Source organism: Prionailurus bengalensis, chromosome E1, assembly GCF_016509475.1.
Source record: "Prionailurus bengalensis isolate Pbe53 chromosome E1, Fcat_Pben_1.1_paternal_pri, whole genome shotgun sequence".
NCBI classification, from domain to species: Eukaryota; Metazoa; Chordata; class Mammalia; order Carnivora; family Felidae; genus Prionailurus; species Prionailurus bengalensis.
In genome coordinates this window covers 59,376,423-59,400,090 of record NC_057347.1, presented here as the reverse complement: position 1 = coordinate 59,400,090, position 23,668 = coordinate 59,376,423, and the positions used below count along the sequence as shown (strand labels likewise).

Here is a 23,668-nt window from a genome sequence, read left to right as displayed (position 1 = left end):
CTCTCCAAGGTGCCCTCCAGCTCTGACGGCTGCAGGTGCTCCAGATCACTCCCGGTGCCACCGAGGCCACAGCCCCTGCGCGGCTCCATCGGGAGAACTGGGGGTGAGTGGGCAGCCACGGGAGAGGTGTGGGGCCTGAAGTGGCCCAACAAGTTCAAAGGAACAGACTGTCCTTCCCCAGCTGGCCTGTCCCGGGGACCCCGAGCCCCTGCACCTCTGGACACGTAAGCCCTGACAGGGGAACACGGTCTCTGTTTCCCACACTGGTTTCTCCCCCAGCGAGGGCCCCCGATTTACCTCCAAGGAAGGAAAACGCCTGTGCCGCGGCGGCCAGCGGTTTCGTCCACAGGCTGCCTTTGGTGTTGAAGAGCTTTTTAAAAGTGAGAGCAAGAGACCCATAAAGGTCCTGAACCACCAGCAGGGCGTCAAACGCCACATCTTAACGGACCAGTCTCTGCCATTATCTTTTTTGAAGATCTAAATTATGGTTATTTTGTTCGCGCTTTGCTAATTACACATCCCTTTAAATAGAACAAATCTCCCCCTTTCCCTAGACTGAGATCTAGATGTGTGTGCCTCCCAGAACACGCGAACCCAGCCAGCGGGGGAGCAAAGTGACCGGGGGCCCCAAGGAAAGCCTGCCCCACGGGCTCCCGAGGTAGGCCTGCTCTCCTCCAGCACAAGCGGCCAGCCGGGCCTCAGCCACTGCTCCCCCCACAGCCGCATCGCGCAGGAGGGGGATCCGGCCGGCGCTCCCTGCAGCCCTCCTCAAAAGCCGGACGCTGCCCACATCAGGGGCTCCAAGGACGAGGCTGCCCATGGCCCCCTGTGCTCCGGCCGCAGCTCTGGCCCACACGCGGGTGACCCTGCGCAGGGGTCCGCCACTCTGTCTCCAGTTCTCTCTTCCCGGCCGCTCACCTCTGCTTTGGGGGCCGTGACACTGCCTGGGGTCTTGGCAGCCCGTCCCTCCGAGTGCGGAGCCCGCATGTGGGTTGGGAAGGACACACTGCTTGTCTGTGGCCCCCAGCCCACCACACACCCAACACGCGTCCCCGGATTTTCTACCAGTCACGACACCCCTTGGAGGGTGTTCGGTCACGTTCTAGTCAGAGCAGGGCTGCGGCTAGAGACAAATGGTAGAAACAGGAGAGATCTTGACCCTGGCCCTACGGGGTCTGCAGGGACGGAAGCATGACACTTCATACCAGCCTCCCAGACCCTCACTCAGAAGCCCTTGGGGCCACCAGACGGCCAGCGGGACTGGCTGTCCTTCAGAATCACCCAGAAGCTCGGAGGGCCCCGACACAGGCCATGGTGTAGCCACTCACACCTGCCTGCCTGGGAGGGGACACAGCAGCTGAGGCCCGGGAGGCCAGAGGCTCAGGGTGGCTGCGTGAGGCCTGCCGCCACAGCGCGCCCTTCGCCAGCCACGTGCCCTCCGGCCCCCTTCACACAGACGGGCACTGCCGCGGGTGCCAGGAGGTCTGGGCAGTGGCCTTGGCCGTGAGCGCAGCACCAGCACCTCCCCCGCTTCCAGATGGAGCCCTCGTCCTACTTAGTGCCCCAAACGTCTGCGAGCGCCTGTGGCCTGACCTATAATTAAATCAGTTCTCTTCGTGGAAATCCCAAAACACAGTCTCAATTACCAGCAGTTCCTGAAAAGGGCCGGCTCTGACCCAGTCCCACTCACAGGGAACCTGCCCCTGACAGACAGACAGACGCTCTCGGTCTTCAGCAACCCTACCTTCCCCCGCTCCACAGGCAGCGACCACCGCTCCTGCACGGCCTGTCATTGGTGCAGCTCGGGCCACCGGCCTGGCCACTGGCCCAGAGGCCTCGGGGTAGGACAGAGCGTGTGGGGGCCCTTCCTGGGCCAGTCGGCCTCCCTGCAGGGCACAGAACTGCCTGCCAAGGGCTCCGAGGGTCGGGCCCCTGCCTGGCGAGCAGCCTCACTGCTCTCCCTGGCCGAGGGTTCTGCAAACACGAAGCTCAAGTCGGGGAGGGAGGACGTGGGGGCTGGGGGTTCAGCGGCAGCCAGGGGATCCCAGCAATCAGGGCTCAGGACAGACCACCCCCCTCTCCACAGCACTGAGCAGACCCACACCTGCAATCACTCGCTGGAGCCCCTGCTCTGCCGAGAGGAGCCTGTCAGGACAGGGGCTTTGGTGCAGCTTGAGGACCCCCGGGAGGGCCCCCCGTGTGAGTCCCGGGGTGCAGAACCTGCCTGCACCTGCACATGCTGCCCATCGGGCTGCATAGGGCCGGGCCTCCCGGTGAGGGGCCCTGCGGATAAGAGAGCCTCCTGGGAGCAAAACAGTCTCCAAAGGAGCGGGGAAAGAAAGGCCTCATCTGTGTTTGGAACCCAGGTCACCCCCCTTGCCTGGGGTCATTGCCCATCTCCTGTCAGCTCAAGGACGAAGGCCCAAGGGCCCAACAGGCCAGACTCCCACCCCCACACCTGCCTCCCCCAGCCCTTCCTTAGGGTTGGGGGTTGGGGACAATCTCTAAAGCCCCCCGCGAACTGTGAACACAAGAATTAAGCGCTAGGCGCAAGTAAGTGAGTCTGTGGCCGTGACATCCCCCCAGGCAGAACTCCTGGTGTCCTGGTTGGGGGTGCTGTGAACGGCAGCCTGGCCTGACCATAGCACCCAGCCCCTTGAGCTGGTCCTCGGAACACAGGGTGCGTGGGGCAGGCACCCTGGAAAATGGAGGCAGAGACAACAGAAGTGGGGGGGGGGTGTCTCACTCTTCCTGGTGGGAAAAGTCATGGGCCCTTTCCCTGTGTGGGCCAGGACCTCAGCCCCCAGGCAAAAACCAACCCAAACAGGCTCAGCGCACAGCCGGGTTCCTCCCCAGGAAGGGGGGGAGGGGGTGGTCGGTGCCCCCAGGCTCCCTGTGGAGGAGGCGTAACCCACCCCCCCCTCACCCCCTCACCCCCACCACCCAGGCGCTGACACACCCTCCCTCTACCCTCGTGCTGCAGACCCTTGGAGGATCTCCGGGGCTCAGAGCCCCCACAAGGGCCGGACAGGGGAGTGCAGCACAGGCCACAGCACGGACGGGCTCCGACAGCCTTGCGTCGACCGCAAGAGGCCACGTGCAGAAGGCCACCCCCGGGTGACCCCGTTCCCGCGAGACGCCCAGACCTGACTGCTGGCTGTCTGAGGGAGGGGACAACTGCTGACGGGCAGGGCTTCGTTTCTGGGCTGCCAGAAATGCTCTAAAACGGGGGGTGGGGACGGCTGTACGGATACGCTCAACACTGCCTCATCGTCCACGTGCGGCGGCTCCGCGCGTGAATCGCTTCTCAACTCACTCAAAAGGAAAAAGGGCCGCGAGGAGAGGGGCACGCAGGCTCCCGGTCCCCCCGCCCCCGCCCCCGGCCAGATGGCCTCAGGCTTTCTCTACCCCTCAGCCTCATACTGGCCCCCGACAGGGCTGGGCTGCGAGGGACCCAGCCAGACGGTCTCCGGTGGCAGCCCTACAGGTCAGTGACGGGCTACGGGCAAGCCTGAGACGGGAAAGGCGGGAAAGGCGCGGAGAGCAGCAGGAGGGCTGTCCCCGCCGCTGCCCTCCCTGCGACAGGGGCCTCCCCTCCCTCACGGGGCTGAGCCGCTTTGCATACAGGGCGACGGCTCTGCCCCGCTGTTGCCCGGTCCGTGCTCCCCGCCAGGCGGGACCGCGTCGGGGAGCAGGTGGGCCTCTCGTCGGCACCATGCGCAGGGAGGGCGCGTGCTCCGCGTGCCCCACGGCCCACCGGTCAGTTCCCGCCTGCGGCCAAGGCCCCGTGGGCAGTGGGACCCGGGCACGCGCGCATTCACACACGGCCCCGGCACCCCAGCACACGCGTGTGCACGCAGGAGCCCCAGAGCAGGGGCGCGCGGCGCACCTCAGGGGTGCCGATTTGATGGCTGACGCGAAGGGTGGGGCCCCGGGAGGTGAGGGGTTCATGCCCGTCCCCGCGGTGCTTCCCCTGAAGCAGCTGGGACAGGTTCTCCTGAGGCCTCCTTTGGACACGATGGCGTCCTGTTTTGTCTCCTCCTTATCCGAGTCGTGTGACCTCGGGGGTTGGGTATTCTGGGCCTGATCTGTGTCAACTGGCCGGGGGGTTCCGGCCAATCAGGTGTATTGGGCCCGTGCCCGTCACGGGCCGCGCTGTCCTAAATCCCAGCCCTGCTCAGGACATGATGCCTGCCGGGCCGGGCACAACAGTGAGGGAAGCCGCACCAGCGCCCGCCCCTCCCGTGCCATCTGCCTCTCGCGGCGGGGCTGCTGAGACGCTTGACCGGCCAGCGCCTGCCCGTGAGGGCTCTGGGCCCAGTCCTGGGGCCGGGCGGCCACAGGCCGATTAGACTGTCAGTCTGGGGTCTGCCTCCGAGGCAGAGTCCAGAGGAACAGGGCAGGAAGCTGTCCCCGGGGTCTCTGCTCCTTTGGTGGCAAGCCTTCCGGTGCCCCACGGAGGAGGCGGGAGCAGGGCGGGGGCTGCAGGGCCACACCGGCCGCGTGCCAGCTCCAGGACGGGCGGTGCTCGCCGCCCCGAACCCACAGAGGCTGCCGCGGCACCGGCCAGGCCGTACCTGCAGCTCCTTGTCCGAGTACTTCTGCGGGTTCTTGCTGCCTTGGCTCTTCTTGCGAAGCTTCTTCAGCTCGGCCTGGCACTTGTCCAGCGCATCGCCCCTGCTCCTTTGCTCCGTCTGGTATTTCTTCAACGCAGCCTGCGGTCCAAGCACACGACACAGAGCAGGGGCCCATGAGTGGCCGGCCCTTCCCGCTCTCCGCAGGGCGGCCACCACCCCAGCACCGAGGGACGGCGGGCCGAGAGGGGAGGGCGAGGCCAGGGCCTCGGGGGCCCTCTGCTCCCAGAGATGAGAACCGGGTCTCGCCTCGTCCCCTCCTGCGCCACCGAGAGCCAGAGCGGGAAGCCTGTCACAGAGGACTGTCACAGAAGAGCCAGAGCCCGGCACATGATGCCCCGCAGCCGCGGCAGAGGGTGACGGCAGCGCAGGCACCATCGGGGGAGGGACGACGGTGAAATTATGGCAGGTCAGGGAGTCTGTGCGGGCTCTGCAGGTGGCAACACCGTGCCACTGTCGTTCCCCAAAGCAGTGAGCTGCGGGGGGCCAGCAGGACAGGCAGGTGTCCACCCCCCACCCCACCCCCCCCGCCCACCGGGCCATGGAGGCCCGTGGGGACCCTGCCGGAAAGCCAGCCCCCGGCGAGCCGAAAGCCTGTGCACGGGGGCAGGGGGACCAGCACGGGCGACCCGACAGGCGTGGGCAGAGCTACTTACACTCAGGTACCTGGAGTCCAGCTCTACCTTCTGCTCCAGCTGTGTGAGCAGCTCGTTGTGGAAAGACTTCAGCTGCGGACGGACAGAACACACGGCCGTCAGCACCACGCGAGGCACGGGCCGGGGCAGGAGGCAGGCAGGGAAGGGGGCAGGGAGCCCGGGAGAGGCGGACGGCCACCACAGCACCCGGGACACTGGCCACCCCGAGGGGAAAGGGGCCTGTCTCATCCCTCAGCCGGTGACCCTGCACAGACAGGTGGGCCCAGAGGAGCCGGGAGGCTCCAGGACTGACAGCCGAACAGCGGTCAGGATGTCAGACCATTCTGGTCTTTGATGGCCTCAGGACTCCGCTCCCAGTGGGGGGTGGGGGGCACAGAAACATCTCCCTGTTGTCCCTGCCCGCTCTGGGGAGTTACTTGCGCTGACGTGAGCCACGGGCTTGAATGCAAACTGGGAAAGGCCTGAGTGATCCCTCGCTTTAGACCCGCTGGATCCTGGCTGGGCCTGTATGACCTGGGAGCATGTTGCTCCCCAGGCCCATCATGCATTGTGTCCCCACCTGGCCCCTGTGGGATCCTGTCTGACTTGGGCCCTGTGCCCCCGTGTCCTTCTGTATGTTCTTGGTCCCCACAGTGAGCCTCCTCCCCAGCATGTGACTTCCTGTCCTGGGCCTAAAGCACGTCCGCACCTTTCTGAGCGCGGCCACTATGCAATGTCCCCAGGTGGACGTGTGGCCATGGTGCACAGCCGGCTCTCCCCTTCACCTCTGACCGGCCTGCCTGCCCTTGCCCGTCTGCCCACCTGCCCACCTGCCCTTGACCCTCCCACCCTGGGGGTCTCACCATTTCTTCCAATTGATTTTGAATCTGCCTGTGGACTTCAGCCATCTGAAAGAGAACGTCTCCTGGAAAGGCAGGAGGGCAGAGAAGAGAGCAAAGTTAAGCACTCTGCGTGACAGGCCCTCCGCCCTGCACCCCTCTCGTGGCAGGGGACCAGGGTGCTGGAGGCGGGCGCAGGCGCCTGGGCCCACAGGCAGAAGTGCGCCAGGGGCAGGAGAGAGGGCACCGTGTCTCCTGACGGTGCCAGCGAAGTGAGACAGAAGATTCTAGAATGACAAGGGAGGCCAGGCCTCGAGCACACAATCACCGGGTGACTTTGAGGGGTCACAGTCCCCAAGCGTCGGCACTGAGCCCAGGTTCACGACAGAGGAACAGGCCGCCTCAAGCCCACGAGCGACCCCGAGCACACGCACCTCTCATCCCGCATCTCGCTCTCACGCACAGCCCCCAACAACTGCCCCCCGCCCACTCTGGGCCCAGCTGCCACCAGGGCCAACAAACGTCTGCGTTACTTGGGGCAAACACGAGACCTGGCTGCAGGCCCTGGAGGTGAGGGTGCCCGAGGAGGCATGCGAGGTGCACAGGCCTGGCTGACCTCACGAGGGCCTCTGGGGACAATCGGAGCGTGTGGCACAGCTCTCCGAACACCTTTTCTGGAGCAGCGACGCTTCGGGGACACTGACGTGTCCTGGGCCCGTCTCCAGAGACACAGGAGGAAACCGAACGTGGCAGCACAAAGGTGCAGGCCGTCACCCAGAGGCCGTTTCCAGCCTGCATGTCAAGGACACGGCTCACTTCACCTGCAGGCAGGGCACATGCCGGGGCTCTGCAGGTTTCTGGGTGACCTGATATTAGCCCATACCCCAAACTCTCTCTCTCTCTCGGTAGCAGACAATCGGCCGCGAGGCGCCTCCGACACCCCACTCGGCCCGCGCAGCTCCATGAAGGGGAAGGAGACAGGCCTCTGGGGACAGGGAGCTCAGCCGAGCGCTTCCTTCTCCCAAAGCTCCTGAAGGTTCCACACAGCTCCATCCTGAGGCGTGGTCACTGTGACCGACAGGTGCACAGCCCTGAGCATTCCAGGCCGTGGCCATGGAGGGAGGGACGCCGTGCAGCTCAAGACACAACCAGGGTCAACAGAGCCCCCAAACCCGCCCCCAAGTCAGTGCCCACAGGACACAAGCTCTAGGCCGGAGACCATTCACTGGCACCTCCCTCCCAAGACCCTCAGGGCTGCCCAGCTCTCCCCCAGCACTGGCACGAAGGACCCCCACCCAGGGCGGAGGGGAGAGCTGGAACGGGCAGCCAGGCTGCATTCGCCTGAGCGGCCGGTCCTCCCCCGGAGGCCACTCGTGGAGCAAATACCGTCCCCGTGCTGTGGACACGATGGAGCAGGGGGCCCGCTCTGCCCTCGAGGGTCGGCACTTCCGACAAACCCGTCCCTGAGGTGCCGCCCACACCAGCGAGCCCTCTGTACTTGTGCCTGAGACCCTTGGGGTCACGTGACCCAGAGGATCCTTTCGGGGGGCAGTCACGAGAGGAACCCTGGCCCCCAGCAAGGCCGGCCAGAAGCGGAAAGCCCCCGTGGCCTCTGTGAGAAGCCTCAACGGGGCCGTGCTGCCCACTGGACGCACGGAAGGCCTCACCGGGGTCGCCTTCCCTCCCAGAAGCACAGCGGGGTTCTGGGGAGACCCGCGCCTCCTGCTCACTGGCTGCTCCATGGGCTGCTGACACCATCCTGGCCTGAGGGCCACAGGGCACGCTGAGCACTGGCTGGGACCAGGAGCCGTACAGACAGACCCGCTGTTCAGCACAGACTGCCAGGCTCGGCTTGAGCAAGTGGGACCCCACCCTGCGGGGCCCTGAGCCTCGGCCGGAGCTCATTCACCCCGATTCTCAGGGCCGCTGGATGCGTCCCCAGATGCCTGCTCGGCCCCAGACACGCAGACTTCTGCTGACTGACTCATCCGGCAGCCGGGACCCCGCCGTCCCACCACAGGCCCTGCCAGGCTGACCCAGCCCTCTTCCTCACCCAACCCTGAGCCCAATGGGTACAGAGACCCCCTCCTGCCTGCCAGCCTGGGGCCTGGCCTGTGGGAGGCCTGGGACGGAGGAGGGGCACCCTCGCCCCCGGAAGGGCCACTGCCACGGCCCTGGCGTGCGTGTGCCAGTGAGAGAGGGTGTGTGTGAGCCTGGGCCTCAGACCTGCATGCTACCACGGCCCCACGGACACAGGAATCTCAGTGGCTGGGCTGTGAGCACGTGGCCCCCAGACCAGAGCTGTGTCCCACTGGGTCGTCTCTAGGACCCACAAGCTGGGAGGCAATGGAGGCAGACCCCAGAAGCTCCCAGCGCGCAAACCACCTAATTCGACGCGGCAAGGGCCACGGCGTGCCGGCACCACCACAGACTCCAGCACCAGAGCCACGGCACGGGCCATGCCCGGCAGGACCCAGAGGTCCTCAAGTTACTCCCATTCCTGGTCTGACCTCGGGCCTGAGGGTGCTGTGGGACGTGGCAGGGGAGGGAGGGGCGGCCCTGGGGAGAAGGCCCTGCCTCCACCGAGGCTTCCTGTGGTCAGGTCGGAGCTGTGACCCCACGCGGCCAATGGCTGACCACATGCCAAGGGGCTGAGCTGAAACTCACCCGTGCAGGAGAGGTCGGGACACTACTCCTACCCAGTCCTGACCCTGGGAGCCTGACGTGCTAGGGAACAGGCCAAGAGCCACAGGAGGCGGAAGGTGACGTGAAGGCCCGGGTCCCCGGCGCTGGCTGGAGGGAAGCCACTGGGATGAACAGGAGTGCACGGGCCCCGGCCAGGGCAGCCCCACGGAGGCGGCCAGGCTGCCGCCACCCGCCTAGTGCAGACCCGCGGCCCCACCGGCACCTGGGCATCGCCCTCCGTCCGTGCGCACCCGCTCTGGTGTGCGTGGTGGGCACGTGTCCCAAACCCAGAGCCACGGGCCCGGCCCCTGGGTGCTCAGAAGCAGTCCAGGACCCCAGAGGGGCAGCCCCACATTCGTTCTGCTTCTTTGTGCTTTGCATCCTTCTGGAAGTTTCCCAGAACACCCCTCCCCCGAAGATCGGGAAAACATCTAGGATTTTCTTTGTGACGCAGGGGTCTTCCCGTGTTGGGGGCCTCGGACACACCTTTGGGCTCTCTGGCTGCGGGCATCTGGGACTTGGTTAAACAGAGGCCAAGGGGCGCAGCACCCACACAGCACGAGGTCTGGGGGGCATGGGGAGAGCCCCAGACCCAGCCTGCGGGAACCGCCCTCACCCACACCCCTCTGCCCCCACGGCCCCCTGGAGAGGCATCAAGTCCGGAAGAAAGACACGTGGCAAGCAGCCTGTCCACGTTCTCACATGGTCCATTAAAGTCTCCTGCCTAGGGCGGCGCCCACGGCATCGGCCAAGCTCTAGACCCCGGAATCAGAAGTCAACGTCAAGGTCTCGTTGAAAGCACATATTTCCCGGAGAGCCTGCGCACCAGCTCACGAACAACTGACAGCAGTAAGCGCCACGGTGAACGCCCGAGGCCGAGAACACCTGCAGCCCTTGGGGGGCTCCTGCTGTGCGCCCCGCTGCAGACACGCTCAGAGGCGCCCCGGGGCCCGTGGCCGAGCTGCCGGTGCACACGCTGGGGAACACGCAGCCAGTGCACACACGGCTCTGAGCTGCAGGCCCGTGGCTGCACAAACCAGCCCACACAGTCAATTTTTAAACTGCATTGTACATGCAGCTGCAGGAACGGGGCGGGGGCGGGGGGGGGGGGAGGTTGGTGAACAGCCCCACCAGCCACTGGGCCCCTGGGGCGCTGCTGGCCCTGAGGTGGCTGCAGGGCAGCCTCACCCCTGCCAGGAGGAGCCCAAACCTGAGGTGTCAGCACTAATGCTCACCTGTCCCCTTACCAGGTCCCAGAAGGCAAGCTGGTGCAGGTCCCTAGAGCCCCCCTCGCAGGAGCTGGGTCTGATTTTGGGGTTCCGCGACTCCCTCCACGCCATCTCCCACGCGCGAAGGACAGCATGGAGTGGGGACACCCTTCCGGGACCCGCTGCCCAGGAAAGAGGCGGCTGCAGCCCTTCCCCGTGGAGTCCTCTGAGTGTAGGTGCATGGGGCCCTGGGAATCCATGTCCTGGGTTCACAGCACAGGTGAGTCCCAAACTCGAAAAACCGGGTTTAAAATAGCAGCTCCGACCCAACCTTGCCAGAGCAAACAGTGGAAGAGTGGGACAGCTCAGCACCGAGCACCACTGCCTGACGAACCGCCAGGGCTCCAAAGCGTCAACAGAAGGGGTGGCAGGCGGCAGGTGCCCACGCCTGAGGCGCAACGGGAGGGGGGAGGGCGGCCGGGCCGCACCCGGGGCCAGTGAGTCAGCAAAGCCTGGAGCCTGGTGGCCGGCTTGGAGCGGAGGGGCCACATTGGCTCAAGGAGTCCCAGGTGGGGAGGAGGGTCTGGAGTGAGGAAGGGGCGAGGGCCTTCAGGAGCAAGGACAAGAGAAGGGGCGAGCCACACACGGGGGCCACGCTTCATGCGGGACCAAAGGTGTCTAAAGCGCAGGCGTCTGAGGGGAAGCCACGCCCTCTGCAGCCCTCACACCAAGGGTTTGCCTTGCTGGTCACACAGCCAGCTGAGCAGTGAGTCGCCTGTGGCTGAACCCCCTCGGCTCGGAGTTCGAACACGTCAAGTCTTTTCAGGGACCTCAAACGTCTTCAGGTGAAGAGTGGAGCTTGGTACCCACAGCAACGCCCCTCCCCCAGGGGGACAGCCAGCACATGCAAACATGTGCGTGCGTGCACAGGAAAACATGCGTGCACAGGCACGTGCACACGCAAGGCACACACGAACACACGGAGGTGCACGCACACGGCCACCGTGGGGGGGGGGGGGGACGTGCAGGGGATGTTTGGCTGGACTCAAGCCGGTTTTGTCTCCTGTCGCTAACTCTCGTGTGGACGGCAGCGGGACAGGCGTGACCGACTGTGACCCGGGAGCCTGGGCATCTTGTAGGCAGGTCCATGTGCCACCGAAGACGGGCTGGGGGCCCTGGAACCGCAGGGTGCTGGCCCAGCCCTGGGGTGACAGGGACACAAGAGACTCTCCAGCCTTGCAGTGGGGACCCGGCCCCCAATAAGGACACTGGGCCAGGGCCCTGAGCCCCCCGGGACCCGGGACCCGGCCCCCAACGAGGACACGGTGCGGGAGCCCGGGCCTGTGAGCCCCCGAGAGGCAGCCGCATTAAGTATATTCGCTGCGTTGAGTGACCATCACCCCGAACTCCAGAACAGACCATCACCGGCACGTAAGAGGAGTCGGACGCGTGGACGCCGCCCCCCGTGGCCTCTTCGCTGAGCTTCATCCAGCTGCGGCGTGTCAACCCCTCAGGCCTCTCGCGGAGGAACGCTGCCCCAGCGCGGGGATCGAAGGCTTGTCGTTCCTCAGGCCGGACACGTGGAGGCCACCGCCCGGGGCAGGTGCCAGCAGCGCGGCCGTGACGCTCCGCCCTCGCCCCGACAACCCCGAACTCCGCCGACACACCACTGGTGTTCACGACACACGCTGAGGTTTTCCCATCTGCGGTAGCGCGACAGCGTCCCGACCGGCGGAGCCAAGCAGAGCCGGGTTCCAGCAGCCAGAGCCGCCACTTGTGGGGGCCGGGCGCTCGGGACCCCAGCGGGAGCCCGCGTCGGCGGCCCTGCTCCGGACTGGCGCCAGCGGCTGGGAACGTGAAGCAGGAACGCTACCGACAAAGCCGCGCATCCTAACAGGAGCTGAGCCTCCAGCAGGCCAGAGGCGCGCAGGAGGGCAGGGGAGGGCGGAGGCTGTCCTTGGGGAAGGCCCTGCCGCCGCCGGCCGCCCAGCAGGATGGCGAGCGCAGGGAACGCCAGAACCCAGTCGCTGCTGTTACCACGCGTTTCACCCCGCGCTCCAGAACTTCTGCCGGACCTCCACGACTCTGCACGGGCCCCGGCAAGAACCTCGGCGCCGGGGGCCTGGGCGGCCCCACACAGTGTCAGGTGCCAGCCACCAAGGAGCGAAAAAGGCAGGAGCGCGAGGCCGCAGCAGCGCAGGGGGAGCCCAGAGGGACCCAGCAGTGCGCGGCTGAACACGCGGGAGGTCCAGCTGACGGGCCCTCACCAGGGAGGACAGCCAGGCGGGGCAGATGTGCGGCACGAGAACAGGACTACGGCTCCCGAGGGGGCCCTGGCACTCGAGGTGAGGACAGGACACGGGAAGGAGTGCCCTGCTGGTGCGCGGCCGTGTCCCGCGAGCAGATGACAGAAGAACCAGCCTCCCAGGACGCTCTCGGAACCTCCGGAGCGACAGCATGGAGGGGTGGGCCGCCCAAACCACACCGAGCGGGACTCGGCCAGCGGCTTCATACACGTCCGGGGACACAGGACCACACCGGTGACGTCGCGGAACCCGGGAAACCTTCAAAGGTTTCCCCAAGCGGGGCTCTTTGGGAAAAGAGAAAAGATTCCAGAAAACTAAGAAAATGACGTGTACCCGAGTTTTTAAAAGTACGAGCTCTACAAGCTGCAGGCTGGTATGCTGACATGAGAACCATCACCCGGTGGAGGAGGCCGCTCCCAGCCTGGGGCCGCTGCTCACACCTTCATCCTCTGCGGCCAGGGCCCCATGACTGCAGTGAGTACCTGCTCCAGGTGAGACAACTAACAGACGCCCTCGGTGTGGCACCTGTGCCCCCTCCCGGAGGCCGCCAGGACGGCGGGGCTGCTTGGCACGCTCACAGAAGGCCAAGACAGTCAGCGGGGCTGGCAGCAGACAGGGACCCGGCCTCGGGGTTCCAAGGATCCTGGTGGCCACCACGTGGCACAGAGGCCACAGCCAGGGCTGGCAGCCGGCAGCAGGGACACCTGTCCCGCAGCTTCTCGGACCCCAGGACCAGCACAGGCGCAGAGCTGCCTCCTGTGGGAAGCGGCAGCACCGGCCAGGCCCCTACAGCAGCGATGGCCGGCACCCAGGACTCCTCTGTGGGCCGGGAGGAGGCCTGGGGGCACGTCAGAGGCCGGTTCTACAGCCGCACCCAGAAGTTTCCCCTGACGGCCCTGGGTAAACACAGTGGGAGCCGCTGGTAGATCAAAAGAGCCGCGAGCCACGGCTTCGGAGTCCCTTCTTCCGTGGCTTAGAGCACAACACACGCTCCCTCAGCCGGATCTCCCAGACCTTCAGAAGACTGCAAGAGTTCAATGCAAATACCAGTTCGCCATCTCCTAGGTCCCCGCGTCCTCGACGTTTGGCCGTGTTTGCTTTAACTCTCTGCTCCTGACGCATACGCACACGCACACACCTACCCCTTCTGCAGAACCACTTGGGATTCAGCAGCAAGCGTCGGGACGTGGCCCCAGCCTGCATGCTGAGAACAGGGCCCGGTGCCACGGCAGCACACCCCTGCCCCCACGAGGAAAGCCACCACCGACACAGACTCTCCACAGGACAGCGCGCAGAGCGCATCCAGAACTTCCCCCCATCTGCGACCGCACGCTAAGCTCCGGCTGGCTCTGGTTTCTCTCGGGGACTCAGCGCTCTGTGCATCCAAAGGCTGCTTCAAGCACTCGGAACCCAGTGTCCTAAGCGGGCTTGGAGACAGGTTCCGGGAAGGAGCGTGGAGGGGTGCCCAGACTTGTGTCTTCCTCCTTGGGCACTGGGGTCTTTGGGTCCACGGGGAGCCCCCCACGCGTTCACGACACGGACGTTTGTAAAGATTCAGGCTGGGTTTTTGTTTCTTTTCCCTTTTGCAGAAGATACGAAGTGTTCTCATAACCCTCAAATGACAAGGAGCTGAGCGGCAGCGTGAATCTGGCAGATTGCAACAAACACAGGCCGGGGAGGGGGCCCGGGGCTCGCTCACGCATGCAAGGCTGGGGCGGGCGCCAGAGTCCGCCGAGAGCCCCTCCGGGGCCCTCCCGCCGGTTCCTAATCCCCAAGGAGTGAGGACGCCATTTCACAAGGATGAGTTAACACCCCACTGAGGCTTAAGAAAGAACAATTTCTGCCAGCGCTCCACAGGCCCGAGGAGGCGGCTGGGGGACGGCTCCTGCAAAGCCAGACAGTGGCCCGTGCCGACCCCACGGTGAAAGGGAGCAAGCCTGCCACCAGGGGACAGGGCTGGGTGCCCCGTGGAGGGCCAGGTGAGCATCACCTCCAAACTGACAGGTCTGGAGGTGGGGACGCTCGTAGAACCTGACCCAAGAAACGGGGAGGAAGCTGGGGACCTCCGGCGGAGATGGCCCAGGAGGGCAGTTTCTGTCTTTTTCTTAATCCCACTCGGTTGTCACCCAGCGTGACAGCTTCAGGCGTACCATACGGTGACGCAATTCCCTCCGCTGCTCGCCATGACAGGTGCGCCCCTCACCACCCATCGCCGGTCCCCCCCACCCCCCCACCCCGTCCGCCACCTCCCTGGTAACCATCAGTGTGCTCTCTGCAGTTAAGAGTCTCGCTCCTGATTTGTCTCTTTTTTCCCCTTTGTTCGTCTGTTTTTTGTTAAATTCCACATATCAGTGAAGCCACATGGTATCTGTCTTTCTCCGACTGGCTTATTTCACTCGGTATCATGCTCTCTGGCTCCATCCACGCCGTTGCAAGTGGCAGGATCTAGTTCCTCTTTATGGCTGAGTAATATCCCATTGCACATACACGTTTTCTTCATCTGTTTGTCTATCGACGGACACCGGGGCTTCTCCCGCAGCCTGGCTACCGCTGATAATGCAGTTAACACTGAGTACATGAATCCCTCTGAATTAGTGTTTCTTGTATTCTTTGGGTAGATATCCCGCGGTGTGATTACTGGATCGTTAAGACAGTTCCATTTTTAACTTTCTGAGGAAACTCAAGGAAGGCAGCTTCAATCTCTGAGGCACAGGCTGGCTGCGGCCTGACTTGGGGGAGGGGGAGAGGATCAGACACCCACCGGGCCTCTAAAACCCACGGCCACACACAGCGGGACTGAGTCCCAGGGGCAGAGACCAGCTTCTGCTGTGTGGCCTGTCTACCGAGCAGGGGGTGCTCACCAGGGAGGGCCACCTACGGGGTGACCGACCCTCACAGAGAAGGAGTCTGTGGGGGAAGGGCTCCAGGACAGCCTTTCCCAGGCTGAACTAATTTTCTCACGGTTAACAAGCACGGATGTGTGTACCTGGTGTTGTGATTAAATCAGTAGGGCCGTGCATCTCACGATCAGGGGGACCGGGCTGGGCAATCGACAGACTCCGTCAGCAACAGAGACGATGACCATGAGGAACGTGGGCACAGCACTGCCTCGATACCAGCAGCCCCTCCACACACACCCCTCCCTGCTTAGGCAGGATGGTGGTGGTTGAAACAGTTAAGGAAATAGGGGAAGAGACGGGAAAAGCCCCAGCAGGGGGACAACACTCAGTCTCCCTGTGGAACCAGGCCTTCGCCTGCGGGAAGGCGCCACCCCCTCAGGGTCAAGGGGTGGGCACCACAGGCGCCCCCTAACCTCCCACCCCTGCCACCCTTCCCCCTCAGTGACAAAGTCAGGCCTGGCTGGGGGTCCCGAGCACCAGACAGCTTCCTTGCCGGCCTGCCTGCGCCTTTCCCACAGTGGGGACTGGCCGCCGGTCTGGTCTCCGGTCTCTGATCCCGGCTGCTACAAACTTCACAGGGCCCTGTGGAAGCGAGGAGCTGTGCGAGGGGCAGCCACCCACAAAGGAGTGGTGTCGGCAGGAGCCAGGGGAGCTGATGCCACAAGACAGGGGTTGTCTTCAGCAGCGCCGTGACTGGGTGGGGACGATGACGAGACCAGGTGCCTGGCCCACTGGCCCTTAGGGAAGATCAGCACTCAGACCAAGCTGGGTGCTCACAGGAAGCACGCAGCTTCTAGGAGGGGGACATCCCGTGGTGAAGGGTCCTCACATATGAGCCCTGGGTCACTGGGGGCCCAAGTCGGGCCCCATCTCCTCTGAGAGTCTCCCTGTGGCTGCCCCAAGCCCTCTATTCAAATCCCATACCTGCTAACCTGCACCAGGGAACAATCAAGCCCGCGACACCAGCCCCAGCTAGACTAAGCCCGGACAGAGCCCCAGGAGCAGCCAGGACTGGTGCTGCGGAGGGTCCTGCACACACTCGCCACCCCCTCCCAGGGTACAGGAGGCCGGCCAGACAAGGGCTGGGAGCAGACGTGTGCCACCCGCCCGGCCCTTCCCCACCCCAACCTCAAGTAGTTGATGTTCCTCCCTCCCAGCAGTTAAGTCCTGTTGGGGGGGGTAGGGGAGGTGGGGGTGGGGGGGCACCACGCCCTGGCAGAGCTGGATGTGACCATGTTGCAAAGGCAGAAAGGCCCCAGGGCTATAGGCTGTGCCCTCAGAGCCAAGGCCCTTCCAGGACCCTAGGGACACAGCCACCAGGACTCTTCAAGGCAGGGGTCGGGGTGGCCCAGGTAGGATCTGGAGCAGAATGTGGTGCCATCCGAGGCCATACAGATGAGCACAGGTGTCATGTGAAGCCAGAGGGACCCCGAGACATGACTGTAGGAGCACATGCTCTGATCAGGAGAGGTCTGGTCAGGCCAGAGCCACCAGGGTCTCACTGGAGGGGCCTGAGGGAGCCTGAGGCCAGGGAGGGGTGAGGGCAAGGGCTGTGGTGCGCCTTCAGGGTGGGAGCCCTCGGGAGAAGGGAGTGTTTGTTATTCGACCGGCATGCCAGTGGAACCCTGTGGAACCTGTGATTCAGCCAGTCTCTCTTGGGGGTCTGGGACCCAGAGCCCAGGGGAAGACCACGGCAGCCACAGGCCTGCCAGGAGCCCCAACCCTGCTGGGGCTCTGCTACTCGGCATCCAGCCCTGGAGGAGCAGAGCGGAGACCCACCCGGCGAGGACTCTGCAGCCTGGGGCGCTGTGCGCACCGTGGTGGAGCGGGATTCGGGGTTCACCAATGCTCTCTGCCTCCTCCCGGCAGAGCCCCGCACCAGGAGAGTCCTCAGAGCCCCAGACAGTGCCAGAGGGTACACAGGAGGGACGTGAGCTCCCTCTGGTTTCTCTGGAGCTGGACGGACTTGGTGGGTGGGCTGCTCCGGTGCTGCTTGGAGATCACGGCATCCCCTGTGGTCACTAGTGGCCACCAAGGACACCGAGAGCTCATGGCTCTGGTGTCTGTCATTTCAGGAGGGGCCTAGAGCCAAGGGGTCAGCTGCTCAAACTTGGCTGTGAACGCACACCACCTTCTGGAACCTTCTGAAGCAAATATCCATAATGCTCAATTATTCTGGTGGCTTCCAGAGCGGAAGGCGCCTCCAAGAGCTAATTAGCATATGCCTGAACAAGGCACAAATATAGAGCTCTCTTAAGGGGAAGACAGCACAGGGGCTGAGGGGGCGTTGCACCGTCAGGGCCACCGGACTCGGCGCTCAGACGTCGCCAAGGGGACCCTGCCCCCGGGAGGAGCTGCCAACACCACCCTCTCCACTGGCCTCGAAGCCACCAGCTCCTCCCTGGGAGAAGCGGGTTCTTCTCCCGCCCACAAAAAAGGCAGAAATGGAAAGCGGCTGATTTGGGGGGTGGGGGGGAACCAGGAGAAAAATCGATGGCTGTGTTGCCATGGCGATGACAGCAGCCGGCGATCCTCACCGATGCGCTCTTCTGAGGCACAGTGAGAGCACGGGGCCCTTTCGTGTCGATGCCGCGTCAACCGTCCACGCCTGGGCACCGGCCCTTCACGGCAGAGGCAGAGGTGAGGCCAACCACACTCGGCCCCCGCCCTATGCGCCCCCAACCGGACCTGTTCCGGGTCAGATCCTGGGCTGGCATCAGCCGCACCTGGGAGTCTGTTCGGATCTTAGAGTCTCAAGCCCGCCCCCGGCCTCCTGCTGCCAAATAAATCTGTGCTCGGACACGGTCCTCAGGTGTGTCCCACGGGCACACGGTGGGCACCGGGGTCCCTAGGACATCTGTCCAGGATGGCAGGGGTGCTGCCTCAAGGTGCTTGCCGAGACCGGAGCACACGAGCGTGTGAACCCTGGGTGGCGCGGAGCTGGGCACGGGGCTTGGCAGGGGCACCGACTCCACCTGACCCCTTCTCGAGCCCCGGGGACCCCACGGTGTGAGCACAGGGAGACGCAGCCCCTGCGGGGAGGCAGAGGGGACAGATCCGCGCACGCTCCCCTCCCCCCACCTCACGCGTCCACCAGGGCGCATCTCCGGCAGGCTCACCGCCCGCCAGCCTCGTCTTTCACTCTGCCTGGTATGGCTTTGCCAGGAGACACTCGCTGTGAACGCAGCGGGGGTTTCTGCCTACGTTTCTACCCAAAGGAGATGCCAGGGACCAAAGTCACGGAGGGAGCAAACCCCGACACTGGGCGACAGGGGGCCACCTGGACCTCGTCAGGAGTAGGCAGAGCGGGGCCCAGCAGCCACCCAGGCCCTGGCCCGGAGCAACGTGAGTCTGTGCCCCCAGCTGCGGGAGGCGCTGCTGCTCGGCTCCTTCCCAGGCGCCACCGAGGACCCTCCACCAGGCGCGACTTTCCAGGAACCTGCCCATTGCGCTCCCTGGCTAACTGTGCAAGTGGACATCGGCTCTGCCGGGACAGGTTCCTCAGCACCAACTTGCTCGAACTCTCGCAAGACAGAAGCAGGGACAGAGATCACTTGGAGAGGACTGGTCACTGGAGTACCAGGTCGCCATGGTCAGAGCGTCACACTGCCTGTGACATGCCTACCCTCCTCCTGCACCAGCCCTGGGCCGCCACGTGGACACCGGCCGCCGCTCGAGGGAAAGGGAGGGGCTGCTGTCCTCAGACGCTCTCAGCGGGGCACTGCCGCCATACCGGGCACAGTGCAGTCTGTCTGCCGCGCCTCAATTCGGGGGTGACAGGGTGGGGTCACGGGCCGGGGACCTTGCAGTGGTCTGGGCCATAGTGGGGAAGCTCTGGGCCCCAGGGCCGGCCTGGGCGTGCCACCACAGGGGAGGGTGGGGTGTACCGGGCCCCAGCAAGCCTCCTGCCAAATGCCGGGATGAGGGACAGGTCAGCTCCCTCTCAGAGCAGGAACAAGCTGCCAGCAGAGGCCCCGGGCCAGGTCCCGACAGGCTGTGCCCAGCCCCACGTCAGCGCAGAAGTCCGGCCACAGGCTCCACTTCCCGCCTTCCAAGCAGGGACCCTGGAAACCAGGCAACGGGCCCGGTGGTCCCCAGCCCGTCCTCAGGACGAGATCCAGCCGAGACTGCCATCCCCCGTTGGCCTTCCTGCCCCAGGGACACGGCAGGTCCAGCTAACATTTACCAACGTCTCCTGATGAGGGCTGATCTGGCCCACACCACTCCCGTGAGGGCGGGCTAAGCTGCTACTCTGGAGGCCCCGGCAGGAGAGCTGCTTAGTTGGCGCAGGGGCTCTGAGGGGGGCCCCACACCTGCTGTGTTCAGTCCCGAGGCCTCGGCTGCCACACTGGGCCGAGCGGACGCAACCCACGACAGCTCCCGGGCTGGCTTCAAGTCTTAGTGACCACGGGCAGGACGGGGAGCCCACAGAGATCTGTGTGTCAAGCCCTGGCAGGTCCACTCGGCCAAGGAAGAGCGGGAGAGAGCAGCCTTATCTTTGGGGTCCAGTGACTGCCTCTGTCTAGGGGCGCCCCCACCTCCACGTGCTGTTGGGGGAGCCTTGGTGTCACCGGCTGGGAAGGGGTCCTATTCCAGGCTGGGACGGGTGGCGTGGGGGCTCGGAGTCAGGCCTCTTGGGTGTGAGATGGGTCTGGCTGAGGCCTGCAAGTGGTGGGAGGGTTTAGCAAGGGCACTTTCTACCGTCGGGGTCTGACAGCAGGTGGCACGTCAGACTGAGCGCAGGCACGTGCCTGAGAGAGGACCTCCTTGGACAGGTGCAGGGGCCGCAGGAGGGGCTGCGATGCTCACTGAGAGAACAGGAGCACGCGCAGGTGGGCGGCCCAGGGCAGCGTCTCAGAATGGCCTCTGCCAACAGAAGCCCTCCAGCCATAGTCTCCAAGTCCCTGGGGTCACAGAGTCAAGGGCATTCCCCTCTGCTGGGCCCTGCATTCCAGCCACACCGTCGGGAACAGGCACCCGTGGCTCCGGGCCCTCTGAGCCTGAGGCCAAGCCGGACAAAAGCCGGCTGTGCGGGCGGGGCCGAGAAGCAGCACCAAAGCCCACAGCGGGGTCTCCAGAGGCGGGCATGGGGAAGCTGGCCCGAGCGGTTCACTCTGCGGCCACGCGTGGAGCGCAGCCAAACGGCAGGGGAGTGCTCAGGTCGCACCTCCCTTAATCCAGTGACTCAGGGGCCAAAGCAGGCCGGGTTTCAGGCCGCCACCCAGCAGCAAGCATCCCGCCGCCAGGCCGCGCCCAGCACAGAGCTCCCGCTGCCCTTGGGCGGGTTCGGTGTGGGCAGACGGGCCCTGCAAGAACACACACGCCCGGATCACAAACAAGCGGCCTCTTCAAAGGCAGAGAACAGAGAGAGAACGGCCGTTCACACGGATGAGGCCCCAGAGGAGGCCGTGGACGGGGCGGGGCAGGCTCGGCAAGAAGCCTGGCCTCGCGCTGGGGGAAACGGAGGCTCGGCAGAGGCTGTGCCCCGCGCCCCATGACTGCTGCCTCCCTTTAAGTAGTGCCACCTTCCAGAAAAGTCTAGAACCCTCCAGAAAGCCAGGGAAGGCCGAGGGCAGGCGACGTGACCGTCTTCTGCCTGAGTGATTGCAGCACAAAAGGCCTGAGTCACCGCACACACGTACCAGGAGCCCGGGCACACCGGGACTCCAGCCCCCATGTCCCACTCCCTACCTGGGCTCAGCCCAGCCCCTGCCACACCGTGGCCCTGGAGAGAAGAGCCGAGGGTGTGCCTGTGGCCTCGTCCAAGTACACAGCACCTAGGCACTGCTGTCAGTGAGCTGACTGGACAGCACCCTCCCCTGCACAGAAACCCAGGGCAGCGGCTGGCACCCCAGGAGCCAACGCTGCAGAGGACAGCACGCACAACTGCACACTGTGACCCGGGGCCGAGGCCCACTCTCTAGTGGCCATGACAGTGGCACAAAAGGCCCAGGAGCCAGCCGCTCCACGCCTGGGCAGGGGACACATGTGCTGTGAGCCCCATGCATGTGCCTGTGGCATACAGGGAGGCAGGCAGACAGGAGAAATGAGGTAAAGTCAGAGACGACCAGGCAGAGTGGCCGCAGGGCAGACGAGACGGCCCCCGGGGTTCCTTCCACTGACCTTCCCGCTTTTCTGCAAACGGAAACGTCCAGTCACTTAAAGCTTGAAACAGTGGAGAGTGTGGAAGGGCCCCGGCCACCGCCTGAGTCCCCTGGGCTCAGTCCTGCTCAGGGCTGGCACTTGAGTGGAGCCAGCACCCGCTCAGCCGTGAAACCACTGTCCTCACTTAGAGCAAGGCGAACCTGACCCACCACAAAGCCCACGTGGGAGTTCTGGAAATGCCCACGGCTCGGTGCCGTGCTCCCACGCCAAGCTGATGTCACTTCTGACGGCTCGAGGTCAGGTGGGGTCAGGGAGGCTGTTCCAAGGGGCTCAGACGGACGGGGACACAGGCGGAAGGGTGGCAGTCATGCTGGGATCCAGCACGTTCCCAGGACAAGCACGCGGTCGGGTTGCCCTTCCGTGGGCCACACACTGGGACGGGCTTGCAGCCTCGGGCCCAGGATGGACACGCCTCGCCCTGAGCCAGCACAGCAACCGTGAGGGCCGAGGCCCAGAGCAGGGTGTGGGAAGAGCCGCCCCTCCCCCGGGCACACGCAGACCAAAGGCGCCCCCGTGAGCGCCCTGTGGTGGGGCGGGAGGTGGCACTGGGGCCTGCCTCAGCAGAGACGTGGGGGCCCTGCACACGGCCAGGCGCAGGCGGCTGCTGGCGAGCAGGTTAGAAGGGCAGTCCCCGTGCTCCCCAGCCGCTTGCTGTATCAAAGCGAAGCCCTGCGAGTCTCTTCCCTGCGGGGCAGGGGAAAGGTCAGAGCGGAACAGAAAGGGTCCCCTCCGTGAGGCCTGGACCTCACGGCACAGGGACCGGCAGGACCAAAGCAGAGAGGCCGCCTGCCTCCTGCACACGGAGAGAGGAGGGCCCAGGGGCAGCCTGGCCACGGGCAGTGCCTCCAGAGAGCACAGGGGACCGCCAGAGAGCCGCGGCTCCCGCTCAGGAGTGGAAAACCACACACGGAAAGCCTCTCGGCACTCACGACTTCCGGTTCAGCCCGGAGCAGCACCGTGGGGCTAACGTGTAGGCGTGTGCTGTTCAAGACCCTCACGCCGGGCGGGAAGCAGGTGCAGGGCTCTGCGGGGGACGGCAGGGCCATCAGGACACAAAAGGGAGCGGCCAGGGTCTCTGCCTCTGTGCACCTGGCCATGCCTGACCTACAGCTCCCAGGGGCCACGGCAGCAGACCCAGGCAGGGAGGCAGCAGCCAGAGGGCAGGCGACGCCCCACTGTGCCGGGGTGTCTGGACGATGTGTCTGCAAACCACCTCTGGTCAAAAGGCGGTGGCAGCCTTCCCAGCACCTGGGCTGGGGCGCCACGGGGCACTCGCCCCCCGAGGCTGGTTCCTTCCCAGGACAGGGGCTCACACCTCTTCCCTCCCGTCCTGGGAGGAAGGTCTGCTGGGAGGAAATGATCGCAAAACAGCAAGCCCCTGGGGGCTACAGACGGAAGAGGAGCAGGAAATCAATCTCCACACCAAACAAAGGGACAGAGAAGGCCACCACGTGGTGACGAGGTTCGGCTCCTCAGGAAGACGTGACAGCACAGCGTGCAGCTTACACACTCATGGACACACTGCGCGACCACAGAAAGCCAGAACCAGGTGGAGACACCCACAGCCCATTGTCCTCGGGCCACGGTGCACGGCTCCTCTGTTTACTGATCAGTCGAGGAAACCATCAAGACCAGGAGCCCCGCGCCTGGAATAGGACAAGGAACCCCATGTCTGGAATCAGGGAACAGGTGTTCTCCTCAAACACGCACGCACACGCGCACACACACTCACGCACGGCCACATGCTCCACGGAACAGCTTGGACTCGGGACCAGCCGGGAATACGTGTGGGCCCCTCACATCGGGGTCCCGACCAGCCTGAAGGGAGGGGTGCGGAGCCCATACAGATGACCCCCCCGAGGGGCTGGCAGGCTTATGGGACCGAGGAACTGAGGAACCAGTGCCTCGGCCAGTGACCTCAACACCTAAAACCCCAATGACAGGGTTCCACAGGAGCAGTGGCCAAAATAAGCCACCGAACTCGTGTCCCTGCACACTTGGCCACGAGCAAAGGACTCCAACTGTGACATTTCTGCCACGCAGAACAGACGCAAGGTGCTCCGAAGGGCCCAGAAGACCTCGCCTTTTTCAGCAAGTCGCTGCGTGGGACAGGTCCAGGCCGGGCATCCCCCTGGGCTGCATCACCTGCCCCTGGCACGCAGGCCCCTTGGACACCACAAGTCATACCAAGGTGGAAACGGTCGCCTGTTGGCCTCCTTGGGGCTGTGACTTGCCCCTCCCCCACCCAAGAGCCAGGTTGGCCAAGCTGGCCAGTGGCTGTGGCTTCTGGCCCAGG

General features: G+C 64.9%; 1 protein-coding gene across 5 annotated transcripts in view; it reads right to left on the bottom strand.

Moving 5' to 3' along the window:
* The window catches only part of BAIAP2 (BAR/IMD domain containing adaptor protein 2), a 63,906-nt gene that overhangs the window by 19,146 nt on the left and 21,092 nt on the right, over positions 1 to 23,668 (bottom strand). For 4 of the 5 annotated variants that reach the window (XM_043585328.1, XM_043585330.1, XM_043585331.1 and 1 more), the window contains exons 4-6: positions 6,133 to 6,194; positions 5,291 to 5,362; positions 4,578 to 4,715 (exon numbers count right to left, since the gene is read on the bottom strand). In XM_043585328.1, the coding sequence (XP_043441263.1) occupies positions 4,578 to 4,715; positions 5,291 to 5,362; positions 6,133 to 6,194 (272 nt within the window). Of the gene's footprint in view, positions 1 to 4,577; positions 4,716 to 5,290; positions 5,363 to 6,132; positions 6,195 to 22,761; positions 22,767 to 23,668 lie in introns of those variants that run through there. The other variant, XM_043585332.1, reaches the window with a different exon arrangement.